General features: G+C 32.8%; 1 protein-coding gene across 5 annotated transcripts in view; it reads right to left on the reverse strand.

Annotated features, from left to right (window-relative positions):
- Positions 1-21481, reverse strand: part of LOC146995164 (uncharacterized) — a 116982-nt gene that overhangs the window by 27929 nt on the left and 67572 nt on the right. Inside the window, exon 1 of one of the 5 annotated variants that reach the window (XM_085826116.1) lies at positions 19918-20169. The exons of 3 other annotated variants lie outside the window; for them this stretch is intronic. Coding sequence is in view for 1 of the 2 variants with exons in the window: in XM_085826113.1 (XP_085682239.1) it covers positions 10946-11020 (75 nt within the window). In the remaining variant the exon portion in view is untranslated. Of the gene's footprint in view, positions 1-10945; positions 11399-19917; positions 20170-21481 lie in introns of those variants that run through there. One more of the 5 variants, XM_085826113.1, reaches the window with a different exon arrangement.

Raw genomic sequence — 21481 nt, forward strand, 5'->3', positions numbered from 1 at the left:
TTGCATAGTTCTTTGATTACTGCCGAGGCAAAATTCCTTCCCTGATCGGAATGTAACTGAAGAGGCACTCCGAACCTGGAAATCCAGTGCTGTATCATTACCTCAGTTACTGTGACAGCCTCTTGATCAGGAATAGGATAAGCTTCAGGCCACTTGGTGAAGTAATCAATGACAACGAGTATGTATTTGTTGCCATCAGCAGTTCGTGGCAGAGGTCCCAGGATGTCAAAGGCGATACGTTCAAAAGGCGGCCCTACGTTGTAACGTTGCAGCTTGCCTCGGCTGCGTCTCCTCGGTCCTTTCCGACCTGCACAGGCATCGCAAGATCGGCACCACTTTTGCACGTCATCCTTTGCATTATTCCAGTAAAAGCGCTCACGAACTCTCTGCAAGGTCTTCATTATTCCAAAGTGACCTCCAGTAGGGGTGCTATGTAACTCTTTAAGGACATCAGGAATGCGGGATCTTGGAAGTATACGTTGCCATCGGAACGTCTTCCCATCATCCGATTCGAATTTCATGGCGTATACTAGAGCGCTTTTTAAATCTTTTACATCCGCCATTCGTAGAGCTTTCTGTATTTCAGTATCCTGGATGCCGTCGATAAAGTATTGCAAGGACAGGATTTCCCTTGTTTCTGTCGGGCATTCCGAAAAGGCGAGATGGGACAGCCTTTCAACATCCGTGGCGAGCTTCTGAAGTGTTTCGGTAGGCTTCTGTTGACGAGATTTTAATTGGAGCCTGCTGTAGTCTTTTAAACACTTCTCGCCGAAGCGCAGCTCCAAAGCGCCGGATAGAGCTTCGAAATCTAGCCTTTGATTTTCGGGAAGCGTCTGCAGGATATCCGCTGCGTCTGCTCTCAGAGAAGCGGCGAGATGACAGGCCTTAGCTTGGGAATCCCATCCATTCGCATCCGCAACGATAGAAAATTGTGTCCTATATACCTGCCTGGAGGTCTTCCCATCATATGTAGATAGTTTCAGAACGGAACGAGCAGGCATCGATATAAATTTGAAACCTTCAGAATTGTTTCCTACCGTCGCTATGCACTTCTTTAGGCTGTCAACTTCTTTGGCGACGGCAGCAGAAACCCTATCATCAATTTGTTGTTCGACGGCAGAAACTCTCTCTTCTATATGTTCTTTTACAGAAGAAATTCTTTCTTCTACTTGTTCTTTTACCGAAGAAACTCTTTCTTCTATTTGTTCAACTTTAGTTTCAACCGCGTCTATTCTGCCTTCCATAGCCTCAAATTTATTTTCTATTACGCAGGTAATTTCTCTTTTCATTTCGTCCTGACCTGCTTTCATCTCATTTTTAAGAGATTTCATCTCTTCCTTAACGGATTCCTGGCCCAATTTCATTTGTTCCTGTGCCGTTTTCATTTCTTCCTTGAGGGATTCCTGGCCCAATTTCATTTCTTCTTTAACGGACCTTTGACCAGCATCCATTTTCTCTTTAATTTCTTCTTTAAAAGATGTTTGGCCAGCTTCCATCTTTTCTTGGAAAGCAGCAAAAGCAGTAATGAGCTGTCTCAATTGTTCTTCCATCCCTCTCGTTATTGGCATTCAAACCCCACTCCTGACACCAAAAATTGTTTCGTGCGTACGGGTTCGTTATGAAATGAATGCACAAGTCCGATGAAAAATGAACAAAAATTTATTATTATCACAACAGAAATGCTTAAATTTTCTCAAATTATCATGCAGTATCACAATATCTCACAGTAGTTATCTTTTAACTACTTAAATGTACAATAGAACGTAATTCAAAACAGCTAAAGAACGCTAATCCGCGAATTCGCTATAATCAACAACAGCAGTTTTCTAAACAACAACAAACTAAGCAACTACTACGAACTGAGATGTTTTCCTCCTTTTATAAGCTTTTAAAATCACGCGCTAGAATTTTCCAGTACTTTCTCGAAATCAAAAAGAGATATTTATTTATTTAACGCACGCGCTCTTGTATTTTTAATTTTTCCGGCTTAGCTTTCTTTTAATATTCGTCACGCGCTGCACTGCGCGAGAAATAAAACCATTTAATTTATAATTGAACTAACATTAGCTTTTTAAATACCAAATTCGTAACAATACGTTTGTTAAAATGTTTGGCCGCAATTATATGTTTAATTTTAGAATTTCAAACAAACACTTTCGGAAAAACTTTCCGAAAAAAATTGGCATGATCTAAAATTTAGTTTCCATTAAACGGGTTTTCAATTATCGAATATAGTTACTGCCAAAATTACCTCAAGTGATCTAGGTTCGAAAGTACTTTACTTCAGATTTTACGCCTTCCTGACGCGATCTGTGAGTGAAATGCTAAGCAAGAAATTTGATATAAAACGAATACAATTAAACAATAATTCGAGAAACGATGGATATGGCAATAAATAATGTTATTTAAGTCGTACTTCTTCGGGATTCAAACTAGATATGGTAAAGTTAGATCGAGGCTCTGTTGTAATAAAAACTATCGTTTTTGAAAATAAATGATGCCTAAAATTTTGTTATAAATAAAAAAAGACTGCACTATAGGCTATTGCAGTCTTTCTTTATTTTTAACAACATTTTAATTTCTTTATACTCTTCCATTTTTACTTCCACTTATTTATACATGTTTCGGTTCTTTGGAATGTATTTGTGGCTTATTTAAATTACCTGACTAGCAAAAATTAAGGTGTTTGATTTGTATTTTTAAGTATTGATCTATAGTTGGAGCATTCCTTCTTATCGGATGACTTTTCGCATGTATTATTATAATAATTCATGAGCACGTACTATTATTATTATCATCACTATGTGCTTATTACTTCGATATAATGTACTCTTTCGCTATTATTAAACGGAATGAATAATTAATTATACATGGTATACAGACTGCTCGGATTCAAAATTACATCCGATCGCTGAACAAACACACAAACATATAGGTTTCACATATAGTATTTATTACATGAGATAACCGTTAGCTTCCGATTTACCTGGTTAATACCGGATATGACGTCAACGATTATTTCGAGGTCAGTTCAAAAAAACATGAAAAGGAATAACCCAGATTTTTAATTAACAGAAAAATATTAACTATTTAATTTGAACAGTGGAGCTTCGGTTCACAAAAGTCTGACTTCACGAACAAAATATCTGAACAGTAAACACTCGGAAAACGAAAGGTATGTTAAGTTCAGAAAAATTCAAGTCGGTAACATGATTTTTAGACTTTTTTTTTTTTTTTTTTTTTCAGCTAAGCAATGTTCCATAATCTTATTCTGGAATTTTTAGAAACATAATTTCAATATCTTCTAGTGCATAACAGTCGCTAATAAGGCCTGGTTACAAGTAACTGATAATTCTGCTTGGAAAAGATTGTGGCCAGATTAGGTTGCATACAGAGACTTTAAGACTTTGCGCTTAAGAGTTTTCTTGTTATCTACGTTATTGTATCTCTAAGCAAAACCATGGATTAGGAAATAAACAACGAAGATGGGGAGAAGTTACTAAATATATAAATGTTACCGGCAAAGTAAAAAAAAAAAAGAAAAAAAAAAAATGAAACGCCTGCATTCTATAGAATGACTAAGCATTGTATATAATGTCGGACGATTTTAGGCAAAGTATGAAATAAGAGAATTATTGCATATTTTACCTAAGCATTGCATATAATACCTAGGCATTCTACAGAATGACAAATGCTCTTTAGGCAAGGTATGACAAAAAAGGTTATGATAAGACTATTATTTAAAAGACGTTCATTCCTCTAAAATACAAGTGTTATTAAAAAAAATTAATGAAAGAGTTCCATTAAAAAACTGTTCTTCGAAATATGTGAAAAAAAAAAAAAGATAGTGAGGTGATCTTGATACAACATAATAAATTTTTATTTTCTATCTGGCTGAGATTGGGAATCGGTAATCTACTTGACAACGGAAGTTAAATTCAGAAACATCCACAAGTTTCACATCAGTGTCCTTTTTAATACCTTTTTGTTTTTTCTAGCAGAGCTTACAAAGGCGGTTGTTACAGTTCAACATCATTATGTGTAACGTTTTTGTAATTGGTCGAAAGTTCTTTCGACATTCTGTCACGTCGTTCCTGTGCAGTACTCAAAAGAGTTTTCATGAAATACGGAAAATAACTCAGCGCCCGTGACACAATACTACATAGTATTGAAGCTTTCTTTAACAGCATAAATGAATGTACTTTTGTTTTCCACAAACATCACAACCTAGCGATTCGGCGGCCAGTACCCCGTGGTTCCTTCTTAGTAGTCATTTTGGCCTTTTTACATCATTTATTATCTTCTGGTAAGTAGTTTCGGTTCTTCGAAAAGAATTGGAAATGTATTTTATACTTTGCCGGTTTATCATTTGGCATTCAATAGAATGCCTATGAAATGTGTGAAATATGAATCGTTTCATACATTGTCGGCTAGTTTCAGGCATTCTATAGAATGCCGGATTTCATACTTTGCCGATAACATAAATAAAGTCAGCAAGAAGAAACTCCTGCTTCAGAAACAACAGCAAAAGTCGATTTGGGAAGAAAAAACTACTGCTTCAGAAACAACAGCAAAAGTCGATTTGGGAAGAAACACCTTCAGAAGAAGAGGAGAGAAGGGGGCGCATTTCTTCTTAAATGATACTCTTTCTCTAATCCGCGAAATTTGTGCAATCAATCTGAAACAGAATCAAGTGGCGCTTAGAGACAAAGTAAAAGAGGATGCCCTATACAGTTACTTGATTTTTTAAGGAAGCGAATTTCGCATTCAAGTATTGTTTTAAAGTTTAAGGAGTCTGTAAGTTTAAATAAATCATTATCTGGGGTCCAGGAACATATTAATCCATTTTACATTAACTCTGCGAGGAAAATTGCTTCGCTTTATGAACATTTCGGTTGACAAACGGCCTTAGGGAACGAATTAAATTCGTTAACCGAGGTTTCACTGTATTTTCAAGCAATTTAATATGAAGAATAAATTCATTTGATTACGTAAATTACATAAATAAGCAATCTCTTGAGGGCAAGCATCTTCACCTCTCTTATTTATAATACAGGAAATTTATAATACGGGCGAAATTGAACTGCTGTACAAAACATTGTCGGAACACAGTTTAATATTTAAATGTGAAACAGCAGCTGGTTTACGGAAGAGAAGGAATATGTCACTACTTTATTAACATGGAATATGGACTCAATAAGATGAAAAATAGCCCTGCTTACTGAAAAAAATCAGAAAACCTCGATGTCTGAAAGAATTTACTTCTGGCGTATATCATAACAAGAAGCACTCATGGCACGTAAATGTGCAGCGCACACATCTCTCTTTGAAACACATTAGTGCCTCTTCCTGCAAATAAAACTTCTAACATTCAACTTAGTGCAGAATAAAAGCTTTCAAATATCGTTGCAAAAAAGATGTTCCGGAAATGATGAAGAGAATTAAACTTTGTGAAAATGAAGTTAAAATTGTTTTCGAAAATGGGACTTTTATGTAGAAGAAGCTTCAGAGGAATTTCAAGCTATTCTTAAAGTTTCAGACGTCAGTGACGTAAGTTATGAAGATTCAGTTTTAGAATATGATGTTAACAGTAGTATTGAGACAACGTGTATAAAAACTCACTATAAAAGTGTTAAAAGAACTGCAGAAACTGACAACGAAAGTGATAGAGTAAAAGTGATGACATGCCATCGTCAATTAAATATAGCAAGTACTGAAAGTTCTAAAAAACATTTTTGAACTGAAAAGTGCTGATCAAAAAGCTATCAGTATTTTTACGAAATTGGGAATGCGATTGGCAAACTATTGGTGAACAATACGAATCAAACACAAAAAGCATAGTTGCTTGTGAGAGGTAAAATTTCATCAAGAATGTAATTATAAAATATTTTACTTAAAATATAAAAAGTCAATTTCAGAATAGCACAAACAGCAGAATTGCACGTGTGTTATACTCAAATAAATTTAAAACGGGAGTGATTTTAATAAGCGACGGGTACTGTGTTTACAGACATCGATGCTTTCTTCCGGGAATCGAACCCGGACCCAGTGCTATGGCAGCCGACTCTCACGATAGGCCAATAGGGTGGTTGCGATTTATTTTCTAATAATGCTTATTTTTCCGTTTATCGGATGTTCTTTTTGTTTTGAATATTGGTTTAATTTGCGGAAACAAATGAACTCATTCTACTAAATTAAATATTTCGTTCCTGCGTTTTTAACAGCCCTCGGATTAATTGTGATTTTGAGTTAACTCTGAATGTCGGCCTCGGCGTTATCTGTTGAATCAAGCTTTAACTGTTTTTAAAATTTTAACCAGTAACAAAGTTTATTTTTAATTTGACAATTAAAAATTTCAAAGCTTCATCTGTCAAGTGATTACTCATTGTTCATATTGAGAATAATAATAATTAAAAGCCTGCTGATAGACAACTCATAAACTCTTGAGACTAAATTATTATTAAGCGATACATGGACCACCACACCACAAAGGCATGCCAAGAAGGAGGGAGAAACACCTTATAACCATTTAAAATAATTAGTTAAAAAAGTGTTAACATTTCTATTATTATTTCAGTTGTAATAGAAATGTCTTTAATGTGATGAAGATTTTATTTTTATTTTCCGCAAAGGGCACGGAACACATACATTTTCTGTGCTTCTCAACATTTACTCTCCCGAAGGTGATGGGAGTTTCAGCCCTAAAAAAAATTAACAGTTTCGGTCCTAAGTCGACAGTCCTAAGTCCTGGGTTCCCTAAGTCGACAAATTTTGAATACCACTGATTTAAAGTATAAATTTATATCCGAAAGGCAAGGTTTCGACTCCTTGCGAAAATGTGATTATGCGTATTTAAAAATCAGAAGATGTAAAATCCTCTTGATTCCATTTGAATCTTCCTTGAAATTACCTTGCAATAAACGGTAACTGAAAATGCGTGTTATTTTATTATTTTATAAATGTTCCAATTAGGTTCACGCTGTTTAATAAATGTTAAGCAACGGCGGTCTGTGGATTTCTGCAGCAATAAAAAGAGGAATACAGCAGTTTTCAACTTTTTAACCTCTGCACAGCTCCTGAAATAATATTGTCGTCTCACAAAAGCCTATATAAAGCATATGATAACCATTACTAATATAATTGGTTCAACCAGAAACGAAGTCTCTGAATATTGTCAAGTCTAACGAAGGTTCAGACCCTCGCGAAATGGCTAGCTGAGTGGAATATTTCGTAGTTATCCCTACATGTCACGTGAAAAAACCAGTTTCCATTAAAAAGTTCTCCACGAAAATTATCCTTTCTTCAGGCAGATACCTTTGATTACTTTGATACAGCTTTTATTAAACTGTGTTCCATGAAACCCTGGGTCTCATTGAGAACAGCAATCGATGCGAACGTGAAGTCATGAGTTCGGGGCAATTTTTGGTATGCTGAAGCGGCCGCGCTGGGGAATCATCCGTAATCTTGCTATCGATGATTCCCCAGCTCATTTCTTTATTAATCACTACAAATGGGGAATTTAACAGATCTAGAAATACAGGGAAATTCCCCAGTTTTAAAAATACTGGGGAAGTCAATAATGCTTGAATATAGAAGGGTGCTTCAAGTAGCCGGGGTAATAATCACTGGTCTGTGTGTCTTATAAAGCTGTGTATCAGTGGTCAGTGTGTATCTACAAGCTGATTGAAAGTTTAATTTTTTGCTTATTGATAAATTTTATTGGTTATTATAACATCACATTACACATTCATAAGTTTAGAAGTAAAAAAACACAACATGTAGGGACCCGTAATGTAAATTATAAAGGATCGAATCATGATAACAGACAAACATTTATTTTTCGATGATTGCACACATAGATACCATGGTACAACTGCACAGTTGTCTGTACCGATGAAGCTATGGCCATGAGTGGCATAATTAATGGGGCAGCATAGTTTATTAAAAAAAATATCACTAAACGTGTTTTAGTAACCACTGCATGACGCATAGGCAAGCGTTTGCAGGAAAAATAAATAATAAATAAAATAAAACCTCTTATAAGAATGCTGTTGATGTGTCATCAAAGTCATTAACTTGACAAAAATTCGGATATTAACTAATCGTTTATTCAAAATATTACGCGATGTTATAGTACATACATCTTAAGTGTACATACATCTTTTCTTTTACATACCGAGAAAAGACACTAACTCGGATTTTTGTTAAGTGAATTATTAGCTATAAATTTTCTGCTTAAAACTGTTTATTTAAGAGATTCTTTTATAAAGATAAATGAACTTGTCATTAAACTTTAAAAGGCTTCAGGGCAAACAAGTATACCTATTTACTGCTCACGAAAAAATTTTTGCTTTCAAGAAAAAGAATTTTGGACAATTTGTGTACGCTCCAACGACTTTCCAGAAATGAAAGGTTTTTCAGAAGAGGAAAGGGTTAAAATAGGAAAGATATTTATCAAAGAAATTATTCAGGACCTGAAAGGTCTGAGCGAAGCTTTTAATCAATATTTTTCCTAACGAACAACAGATTAAGTATCAGAATGAATTGTGTATTAAAACTTATTTATTGAATATGCACGACCTTCGATCATGTCAGAAAAAGAATACGAAGCGTTTTACATTGTTGCAAGAAAAATGTAAATTAATACCACTAGTGAAATTATGGTGCAGTTTAAAAGACGAACATCGTAACTTGTCAAAAAGGCCGTGTCGGCCCTTTTACCATTTGAATCTACATGAAACGGGGTTCTCAGTCGTACGTGTTGACAAATAAATAAATTTCGAACATGATAGGAGTTCTACATTCATTAAAGCCTAAGATTAAGTATATATGCGATAATAAAAAGCAGAACCACTCGTCTCATTAAACTTTAAAAATCGGGTTTGAATACGTTGTTTTAAGAATTTTTGGATGAATTTTGAAATTATCTTTTTGAAGCAAATAAATACTATTGTAATAATTATCATTTTGTTACAAATTATCCGTTTACAGAATGTTGCGTCAAAACCATACTACTGGAGCAAACCAAGGGTTTCACGATAAAAATGGACACTAAAACGGGGTCTACTTATCAAAAAGATTAGAAACACCACTTTAACATAATCGAAATAATTCAAAGAATCCTCTCAAACACAACAACGCACGGTTCTAAAAAATTTTGATCTTCTGTAAAGAAGGTTGTATTATTGAAGCTGATTGGTGATTACCGATTTGCAAGCTGTATATTAATATTTATTAAAATTTTTGAAACCTGTTAAAAGAAAAATATTGAAGAAGGGATTATTTTATTAATATTGTTATAATAATTATTTTACTAATACTGTTATATTATAAAATTACAAATTACCAATTAATTACAAAGGTAAATAAGAAATATTCTTAGCAAAATTAAATGAATAAAATAAGTATCACTTTATATTTAATTTTTTTAAATACCATGAGCGAATTATATGCGCAAAAGACACCTTTCGTATGACACAGAGTAAGAAAGTTAAATAAAATTGAACGTACTAAATTTTCCTTAATAATTCCTCAAAATTTCAGCCTTTATTAAAATATTAATCTACTGAAGTTTTTCAGTTTTCTTTGAAGCACACCACTAGCATTATCTTCAGTAACACTTAGTCGTGTTTCTAAGCTACACGCTTTTAATTTTTAATATGCGGATATTTTAATCTAAAATTAATAACTTAAAATATAGGAATTTTAAGTAATTTTCAAAGCATGCTTAGACAGATTCAACTAAGAACTTGCGTGACAGATTGCAATAACATAAAAAAAAAAAAAAAATGAACTCCTCTTGACGTTATTTCAATAGTGATTTACTATGCAAGTCCAACTGCTCAGACAGAATGTGAGAAAGTTATTACAAACAGTAGAGAAATGCAATAATTTAAAGAATTCTATTTCATTCTATTAACTACTTTTTTCCATTAAAAACAACATTGCTACTACAAGAACTGGAAATGCAATTCTTTGACTTATGTAGTACATAACTTACCTTATACTGACAGTGAAATTAAACATTTCAGTAAAAGCAATAAACAATTTTATGATAATATCAGTACCAATGCTTATTTATATGTTCTGAAATACTGGTCATTTTTAGAAATGGTCATCTGAGGGAGGAGGTCACCGAGAAAGGGCTCATTGCATCTCTAACATTTCTCTTTTGGGTATTCAAATTTCATAAAGAAAAATATAATGCAATTTTTTAATAGCTGATTTAATCAAAAAAATAATCCTCTTCTCAAATTTGTTAACAATTAAAGGGGGAAACGGAATTAAATTGGATTTAACTGGATCGCTTGTGTAGCAAGCTCGAGTGAAGAAACTTTCCATTTTATCAGGACGTGAAGTCTGCGAAATTAAAACGATATATTTAATAATACTGAATGCAAATATGTCAATTTAAGTAGTAAATAAATATTAAAAAGCAACACTTTATAATTAACAGGAATGTAGAACAATATTTCAAGAATTTTGCTGTTTTCAAGAAGTTCTCTATTTATATTCATTTAGATTTACTTCCTAAATTTACAGAGAGTCCTTATTATTTATTTAATTATTTGATAATAAATGATTGTATTCCCACCTAGTAAATGAGGTATGTTAAACAATAAAACTGAGAAGTCAGCAGGCATATTTTTACTTGCATTCTGAAACGAACATTCAAAAGCGTAAGAGAAATAAGATAATGAACAAAACACAGAGCAGCCTTTTGCATTATTATAGCAAACAAACATGTTGTATTTTAATGTCAAGCTATGCGTGTTTCATACATAAGAATACTTTATTAAATTCTACAACTATAAAAATTTTCATCGAAATGCAAAATATCGAAATTATCAATGTTGGGAAATTATTAGTAAAGGACTCATAAATAATTAATTGCAATAGCATTTGACTTTTATAGAAATGATGGAATTATTAAAAAAAATCATACCTCTTGAAAATCAATGGGGGCTACTTTTCCCCCAACAGAAACATCTTGTATGCAGTTCTCGGTTATTGCTGCCATTTCAGATGTAAGAAACTTGAGCTTTTATGCATTGATAACAAGTCAGACAATTCGTAATATTTTTTTTTTAAATTTCTTAAAGCAGTTATAATTTGGGACACATTCTAAACATTTGAACTTTAAATCATTAGTGAAATAGATAATCCGATAAATTTACTTTTGTTTATTAAACAGAAGCTGCATTCAGACAGATTTTTTCGAAATTACCAATTATATTTTTCAACATCTCTAAAAACATAATTAATGACATATTTAATTCGAAAACATTACATTGGCTATAAAGCCAGCTTTATATTAATCATCCTCAGTTAAAAAAATGAGGTGTGCAGTACAATAATAAAAGCTCTGAGATATACGTAAAACTGTAAACGTTCTATATGTGCGCCTGCTTCTTAAAAACACTTTTTGAATGATCTTACCTGTTTTGAAAGGTGGGCGGGTTCAAACGCGTGCCTGATCTCGTTAGCCAATCATTTTCAAGATTGCAGCTAAGAAACAAAACCGCATTTATGTCGCTCTTCTTTATTAACTTATTTAGGATGGAACGTGGGTTTGTTATTAACGGAATAATTTCCTGTAACAAAGCATAAGAAAGAATTAATCCAGATTCGCAAAGTTCGATTAGAATCTTTTTCAATCAGTAGCTTTTCTCTAAATTGAAAATATATGTAAAATATCGATTAATTATCACTCAATGATAATTGAGTGATTTAATATTCTATATATATAATCACATTTCTGTTTAAATGTATCATTAATTGAAAATTAGGAATGTCATTTTCCTGGAGTATTTATAAAAATTGTTAAAATGCATGGTTTAAACCAGGACTCCTTAAACCTTTTTCAGTCGCGACCCTTTTTTATCACTGAGATCTTTTTCGCAACCCCGAGACACCATAATATTTACGAAAATTTTGGGGGGGGGGCGGCACACACGCATTGCGCAAATGCGACATACGCATGAGTGAAACTGTTAATTTTTTCACTTGTACTGTAATATACTATTGCAGTTTTAGGTCATTAATTTTTAATTTTAAAATATAGAACAATGTGAAAGTTTTAAATAAGTAACAGACGAAATGACAGCGTCGCCTGCAAAGCAAGTAAAATGAACGTTTATATTATAAAACAAATGCGTCGAAACGTTTTCGTTTTTTCTTTGTCTGTGTTGTCCTACCTTTATCTACTTTCAGATACATTATATAAAAATACTAATTAATACTAGGTAACTGTGAAATTATTATAATAAGTTAAATAAATATCAAAACTGCTAAAATTTTTAGCAACCCCCAAACTCTGGTTTAAACAATTTATAGCAAAATATGAATAAGTTTCGGTGTTTAATTTAGAAATTTCTTAATTAAAAGTTTATATTCCTTCAGTTCAATGGGCTATGAAATTCCCGCGGAAGCAAAAATATGTATCCAAATAAAAAACAGTTTTTTTTTTTAAAATTTATTGTTGTTGTTTTTGCTATTTATGTTTATTTCAAATCATGTTGTAAAGCAGAGAGAAAACGGCTCTGTATTCTTAGTACCAGTTTTACCAAATTTGTGTGACTTTACCTCAGAAACTGAAATGTATACTGTTTTTCAATATTTTACATATTTTAACAGATGCGTTTTTCTTTTAAAAAAATCGTAATGTTTCTGTCAAAGACCTTTTTTAACCAATATTTTAATGATTTTTTCCCATTTATTTCCTATCACGTTTGTAAATCCTTACTTTATTGTTGTATTATACTAAGCCATAATACTGCTTAATTGTAATAAATATTAACTTTGTATAAGTAAACCCCTGTGGTGCTTTTTTATCCCTTTATATTAACTGCTGTAATAAAGAAGTAAAGCCTAATTTATGTAATTATCTTTTGCCCCAACTAAGATTTTTAGCCCAAAGGGCGTTAGCCCAGAATGGCTATTAATGTCATTTGGGCATTTTGCATTGAAAACTTTAAATGACCGTTTCACTTTTCAAATTGTTGAAACCAAATATTATTGGCCTGTGTTATATTTAAATAAATTAAATAATGAAGATCTGCATAAATGTATGTATGTTTCTCGCATTGTGATAAAACAACGGTACCTAGAGCCATCCAATTTTGAATAACGTAATCCTCCACCGAATACGGGAATTTGGAATTTGCTTTATTATCAGTTTCCTATTTCGTAACAATTTAACGAATTTTTGATTAACAAACTCAACGATTTCAAATCGAGCAATGGTAACACTGCCCAGAAAAAAAAAAAAAAAAAAATTATCTCTAGCGCGAGAGACTGTGTATCGGAAATTCTAAAGATATGCCCATTTTAAAATTATTTTGCAATATTGCTGTTGAAATGAATTTTAAGGATTAAGTATGTGATAATTAATTAATTAAAGTAACATACAAAACGTTAAAAAAACGCCCCTTTGAGCGTAATGTAAAATATGAAAGCTTTCAGACTTTTTTTGGGGAGGGGGGAGGGGAGCTTGAAACTAATATAAGCTATTCTTCGAAACTCATTATCATAAAAACTACCGGGAAATTTGTTAGTGAGTTCGCTCATAGTGGAGTTCTTTCTCGTGGAAGTTGTTCAATTACATGCAGTGATTATATAAAATGTGCTTATTTTCTAATGTTACACCTTATTTTGTTTCAAATATTTTTATACTTTCACATATCTTAAATTTCACTGATCTCTCTGAACTCTGTTTTAAAAGGGAGTAATTTTTAGTTCTGTGCTTGTATTATTTCTTAATTATTCAATTTTCAGTTTCTCAGTTACGTTTAATTTCAGATTTCTTGTATTAATCGCAAACGTTTTACACCTGTCTTCTACACGCTAATTGTAATGAAAACATGCAGAGAATATTAATTGTTACTGATGAACTAAAATCTTAATGGCTAGGTATATAACCTTATAGCTATCTCAGATACACTCCTTTTAAGGAGATATATTTGCAAAGAAAAGCCTTTTTAAATTGCATAAAATCTACATAAAATGTGAAAAGTAATCAGACAAGTTGTATTAACAGATATGCGGACTTTAGAGAAAAAATTATATTTAAACTACAGAACAAAGTTTTTTTTAGCCCTGCTTTCACCCAACCTTCAAGTACTAAAAAGCGCATAAATTTATATGAGAAAGTTTGTAACTCCAATTATTGTAATAAACTTGGCAGAAGAATGAACTACAGTATGGAATATATTTCTTAATTGTAGTAAAACATTATGTCGTTTTAAAAATCGTAAATTTATCTTTAGACTGATGATCTCTTTAGAAAAAAATTCTGCGGATTCCAATGCAATTGAATACGGATCACTCTTTTTCAAAACGCGAAAACAAGATTCTTAAAGTGGGTTTTACTAGATCCGAAAATATGCTGTAAAAAGCTTTACTGGCAGAATATTTTTGCTTCTCGAAGAAGAAATATAGGCATCATATTTTCTCAAAAGCAACGGCTCTTTTCTACAAAACCTGCGTTCATAAGTCCCAGTGTCGCCAGACGAAATTTTCAGTTTAAGTAAAATTTACGCAGACTTATGCTGCATGAATATAGAAAGGAATTTCTGCAAACACGGGTTATAAATGAATGTGTTAACTCCTTTAATAAAAATGTAATAGTTAATGGGATTGAATCCAGATATTGTTAGCACTTAAGAGGAAATTTTACTCGGTTTAGCAAAAAAAAAAATTTTTTTTTAATTTAAATTTATTTTACTTTTAAATTCTCACTTATAAAAGAAAGGTTCTTTCTTGGAAGCAAAAGTCTTGCTTTCTACGCATTTTCCTTCTTTTCTAAAGTATAAAATCGAGTTCTAGTAAGAAAGCTAAAGGAAGAATGAATACCCAACAATGAAAAACTACGTCTAAGAAACATTTACAGCTCTACATGGCTATGCATACAGTGACTCACGTTAGGTTTTGAACGCTTATCATCAAAATATTTCTTATTATAAAATAATTTACTCAAAAAGTGTTATTAAGTAATTTACATAATAATTCCTACATTCGAAAGTTTTGTTGAGATGTTCAGGCATACGATGTTTCTTGTCATATTTTTTTTTTAATTGAAATTATCTCCCAAGAATTGTCGTCCGCATTAGGAAATCATTACTTAGTTAGCAAAATATATTAACGTGAGATTTTCAGTCGGGGCGGGGGGGGAGGGAATTTCATATTTTGAGAAGGGAGGGAAATTCAGCCATTTTTTAGTTTACCTGTTAAACATTTAGCTTTATTTTATTAATATAAAAAACTACTTTCATTCAAGGTTTGGTATTTATCAATCTTTTCTATATTTTTACTTATTTAATTTATAAAACGCATTAAAAAGATTATAAATTTAAATAAATTATAGGTATTTTCGAGTTTTAGGAAAGAGAGGAATGGTGAAAAGGGTGCATATGACAAAAGATGTTGAGAACCACTATATTAACGGTTCCATATCTGAAGTGAACATGGAAATATAACAAGTTCTGAAATAAACAAAACTGATAACAAATTCTGTTATAAATTTAATTATTCATCATTTAAAAATGGTAAAAGTAATCGAAATATCCCCAAAATACTTGAATTCAACTATCTTTGATGCTATAAAACGATGGATATTTCATTTAACTGTTAAATTGCAATGAAGTTTGGACCACATTTCAAGCTAAGACCAAGGAATCTAAAATTAATCCGGCGAAATATTTAACTAGACACAAAAATTACCTCAGTAAAACTTGCAGCGAATTTAGAAGAATAGTTTCTAGTAAAAATTCCCTCTGAAACTCTTGAAGGGTCACTTTAAAGCGTATAGACACCACGAGTGATCAGCAAGAAGGAAACTCTTCAACAAAAGAGAAAGGATAAATATGCTTGCCGTTCGCAAAATCCACGGAGGCAAAGATTTATTACTCTGGAACAATATTATACTTGGAAAGGAGTCGAAATTTAATATATTAGTGTCCTATGGACGAATTATGGTGTGGTGAAAGCCGAATGAAAAAAAAAATGATTCCACAAAAAATATTATTTGCTGTTAAGCATGCAGGTGGAGACATAATGGTTTTGGGATGTTTCGCTATCTCTCAGAGAGAGAGTTTAGTTTTTGTAGAAAATGTTATAGATCAGTATAAATATATAAATATTTATAATGAAAACCTGAAAGCATCTTCAAAAAAACTTGGAATGCAATACAGATTTAAGTTGTATCAGGATAATGATGCTAAACATGCAGACCTAAATGTTCGCTTGTCATTATTATACAACAACTGTCCTGAAGTTACCAAAACTCCTCCGTATTTTTCCTTTTCCACATTATATAGAGAGTGACTTGGAGAAAAGAATAAGGAAACCTGGTATTTTTCGAAAGCTCCAGTAAAAGTAATTCTCACGAAGGGATGGAACAAAATGAAAATTTTTACATAAAAAAATTAGTTGACTTCTTCTAAAGGCACATAAAAAATGCAATTTTAGCTAAAGGATATTCAACGTAATATTTAGTGTTCCCGTTATTTTAGGGTTTTTATTAAATATAAACTGTTAATTCAAAATACTTCTGTTATTTCATTTTCAGAACTCTTCGAATAAATTGTTTTGTTTGCAAAGAATGTTTCGAATGGCAGTTAGCCCATGGGCTATTAGTCTCGAAATGGGATTTTGGGTCGTCCATTATAAACGGCGAATCACTTTTTCAAACTGTCGTCACCAAATGTTATCGCCAGTATGATTTTTAAAGAAATTACGTAATGATGTATGTATGTATTTATGTTCCTTGCACTGTGGAAAGACGACGGTACCTAGGGTCATCTGAATTTTAATAACATAGTGCTCCACCCGAATTGTTATTTTTAAATATTTTGTGATTTTTCAATTGAATTGTATGAGGGGTAAGTGAGAGCAGCAACACATTAATAATAATAAAAAATAAAAAAAAAGAGTTTAGCAAACCATCTTACAAAAAAAAAATTAATTGATATGATGATATATTGAAATGATGAACTGAGAAAAGATTGAAAAAGTATAAAAATATATACCAACACTTAACACTGCATCGGAAATCATATATATAAGTTGCTATGCTACTTTTAAATTTTTTGCAATTTTCTTGTTAGATTGTATACGGCATCAGTGCATTGAATCATCTTGTTGAATTATATATGACATAAAAATGATGCTTAATAAAAAGATAAAAAGACAAAAAGAAATGGGTTAGCAGGCGTAAGTGCAACTGCAGACTGGTAGACTGCGAGCTCGGCGAGAGAGTAAAAACACCTGAACAAACCCTTTTGGAGGTCCGTTAAAATCTGAAACCTTTCAGATTTTTTTTCTTTAATTTTATTTCAAACCAAGCAGGTCTTAGGAAAGATAATCAATAGTATACGTATAAGAAAAATAAAGCAATTTCGCTTAGATATTTAGTATCTGATATTTTCAAATAAAAATGAAAAACACAAGTGTCCGAAAACAAATGTGAACCACTGTAAAAATATATTTAAAACATCTGATGTGTACACCACATGTCTTCCTTGTACGGAATATTAAATTATACGCATTTTTTCTTGCATTTCATTTAAACTTATTGGATTGAATTAAATCTACTTCGCTGACAGTGCATAAACCACAATAGAATAAATGCATTCTTTAAAATTTACTCTAGTATTTGTTTACCATAGCGACACTCTGGCGCTAGATTCACTTAACAGTATTATATTTCGTTTCGTTCGTATTATAACTCATAATGCACAAAATTTACATCATTTAAAGAATAGAATTATCTAATCGTTGCCACATGTTCTATTCAAATACAATAATAAAGCTAGAATGATGTATAAAAGAAATTAAGCAAACAAAACAAAAAAGAAACAGTTTTTCACAGACGATTGAGTATTTCTCATTCAATTAATTCAATGCAAGAAGGCAAAAATACATAAAAACTCAAAATATCTATATTAAAAATTACGAAGTAAATCTTAAACACTTATTTCCTCGAAAAAATTCCAGAAAGGATTAAGCATGATTTAATTGGCAATAATAAATGAAGGCGTTATCTTTGTTGTTGCGAAGCTAAGTTTCTCTAGATTGGCAACAAATCCACTAGTCTGCTGTTTCAAATGTAAACAATCAATGGCCGCCAAAAAAAAAAAAGGCTTAGCGGCACTTAAACACTTAAACAATTTTAAAATTGTTGATAATTCTAAAAATATTGCATACAGATTTACTAAAAGCATACAAACCTTAACCGGAAGATAAAAACAACATAATTCAATCATTTTTAAAGCAAAAAATGTACAATTTACAAACATATAAGAGTAAAGAAACTGAGATCACTGAGCCGGGTAACAGAGTGAATATATATATAAATATACTTATATACGTTTGGTGAGGCTGATTGCAACCAAAATACGAGGTGCACATCTACATGTTATAGCAGTCCTATATACAAAATTTCAACGTTCTGAGGCTACTCGTTTTTGAGTTATGCGAGATGTACGTACAAACGTACGTACGTACGTACATACGTTCGTACATACGCCACGAAAAATTCTCTTCAGAATTCATTTTAAAGCAGTTTTATAATTTTTTTTGGAGGAAACGAGTATTTTATTCTGTTCTTACGTACAGATATCAAGCAAAATCATCGTTAAATTGCATTCGATTGCGATCAAAATGGATATTTTCGTTGAAATATGCTGCCTGAAACTTTTCGCGATTACAATACTTCCTTTTTACTTCGTATAAGGAAGTAAAAAGCTAGCTAGAAAACTATGGCATATGTAAATGGTAAAAAATATGATGGTTAACTGAATTATTTAAATATAATCATGATAAAAAAACTCATTGTTATTGATTTAGATGATGATATTAGAACAAGCGAAAATGATGAATACATTTGGGAGTAAAATGATAATGGCACGAAATTATATAGTCTCGAAGAATAATAATTCTATACGCGGTGCAAAGTTTTAGAACTCTCTTTTTTCAATAGATTCCACTGAACTGCCAAACGATAATTAGCATCATTTGTTAATGTGACATCTTAACTTGCTTTTCCTATAATAATGTCTTCTTAAGGTCTGATAAAAAATTCAAAACATTTCAGAAGAGCAACTCTCTCAACAACGGTTCCGTTTTATTACGTGACATAAATCAGGCTATCACTACAATTCACTTTGATGTCACCATATAAAGGGAAAAGTAGTTTTCCATCATAAATAATAGTTTATGATGGGGCATTTAATGTTTATAAATGATTGGTTGTTGAAAACGAACAACTTAACTATTTTTTACGAAAAGAAGGAAAAAATCGTGCGTCTTTCTTTCAGTGGCAAAGCAGAAAGAATAATTGTTTAAAATAGTTGTGTGTTCGAAATATACGTATGGATATGTAATAACAGCCTTACGGACAGAACTTTCTATGCAGTTTATCTTTTGTTGGATCCAGAAAACAATTGTTGACAAAAAACTCACTTTTCGCCAACATTTACACGAAACTGCCAGGAAATTTAATATCTCAATTGCTACTAGGCGCCTTCTCCTCGGCAGATATAGCAATCTGACTATTAACAATAAACTTGTTTTATACAAGTCCATCCTTAGACCTACTTTACTTTATGCCAGTCCGGTATGGGGACACGTCGCTAAAACCCACATAAAAAAGATCCAAGTTATTCAAAATAGAACCCTTTGTGAAATTATTAATGCACCTTGGTTCATCCCAAATTCATATATTCGCAGAGATCTTCAAATTGATACTATACAAAATTATGTCAAAAAACTTGCAAAAATTTTTTTCCTTTCTGTACTATTACATCCAAACAGCTGTATCAGTTCTTTGCGACGCTCACCTTTTCCTAAAGAAAAACACAAATATCCTTCGGATATTCTTACCTAACATTTTGTTAATTATTTGAAGTACTTACTCACCTTACTGATCCAACTTTTTTTCACATTGCTTATCTATTTTCATTCATTACATCTTTCTTCGCCGACTGATAGCGGCTAAGTGAAATATCCCATTCTAACATCTCGATTCTTCTTATCATTCTTTTGTTGTTCCCGACATTCTTTTATCTGATGCAGAGTAAAAGCGTGCTATCACTCTCTTTCCATTAGACACAAGTCAAGTAATCGATTCAAAAGTTGAACAAAAAATGGCAGTAAAGTTTTTCTGTAAAGCGGGAACTAATTCTGAATTTTCAAAGAGATTGCGACTGTAGATGAAATTGGTGCTTTACTTATGATCCTGAAACAAAACAGCAATCATTTGCGTGGGCTGAGAATGTTTACGTCTGTCACAGAAACTGCGGTTTCAAAAATCTCGGCTATGTTGTTAAACGTTTTTAATTCGAAAGAAATAATTTACAAGAATCTGTGCTTGAGAGTTAGAAGGATACTTCACAAACATATAATAGGCAATTTTGAAAAGAACTTGTAGAGTTAGGCCCGAAAAAAACCTCAGTCCAATAATTGGGTTTTATGAACAACGGTGCATTGTCATATAATTTATTCTCGTTCAGCAGTATTGTATATCTTTTTATTTATTTACATCATATTTTGTACGAATTTGGCGGCGTTTTTATTAATAAACTCGACGATTTAAAAGTGAGCAGTAACAATTACTGCTTGAAATAAAATACTCCAGAGCACCAGACTGCTCACAGTCAAGTCCGCGCCGACAATAGGAGCAAGGTCGTGCGGCGCCGGTCAAAAAGGCGCCGGGCAATCATTAAAACAAGCAGTTCGTCTGGCTGCCTGTATGAACAAGAAAATTCTTGTCTTATATGATCGTCCCTCTGGTCGTCGACTCAGGTAAAACCTGGAAAGCTACTGATTAGGATCTGTACCTGGCCAGTCTCGGCCACGAGTGTTTAAAATCAGTCTTCACAGGACTGGAGTCATAGCTGGCGATGGTTGTTTCAGGCTCGACAAGGACCGTATGGTACTTTCTTTTCCTTTCCGTTGGTTGTGGTGGAGCTATATAGTCACATAGTCATGGTTGTCCGGGACGAAACGTCCCTGTCGATGGAGTTGGCCTTTAAACTGCTTGAGGTCTCCAGTGGGCGCCTCGAGCCTCAAAACTGCCTATTCATATCTTTCCTTGGTTTCAACCTGGGGGCGCTTTAAGCCGACATCTGTATACCATGACGTAGTTTTAGGTGGTCCGGTTTATCTGACAGTGTTTAAGTGACTTCGTTCTGCTGTCCTGTTGATGGCAAATGTTTTTAGCATCCCTCCAGAACGGGAACGTGGAATGTGAGTTGTGGGTATTCCTGTTGACTCTGCTTAGCTAGTCGGCTCGGCCGATAGGTTAGCGGCCTCTTGGATCGCCTCTTAAAATTGGTGGGTTTAACAGTGTTGAGGCAGCCTCGAGCTTGCCAGGTCTGACCGCCCTTTCCTAGCACACTGCCTGACTTGACCGAAAGTTATGACTAGGACAGGAGTTAGTCTCTGGTGTTCTCTTCTGTCTTATTTCAACGTGAAAATACTT

This window comes from Stegodyphus dumicola, chromosome 10 (assembly GCF_044657685.1).
Source record: "Stegodyphus dumicola isolate Sdum_Otavi_A_Nest chromosome 10, ASM4465768v1".
NCBI lineage: Eukaryota > Metazoa > Arthropoda > Arachnida > Araneae > Eresidae > Stegodyphus > Stegodyphus dumicola.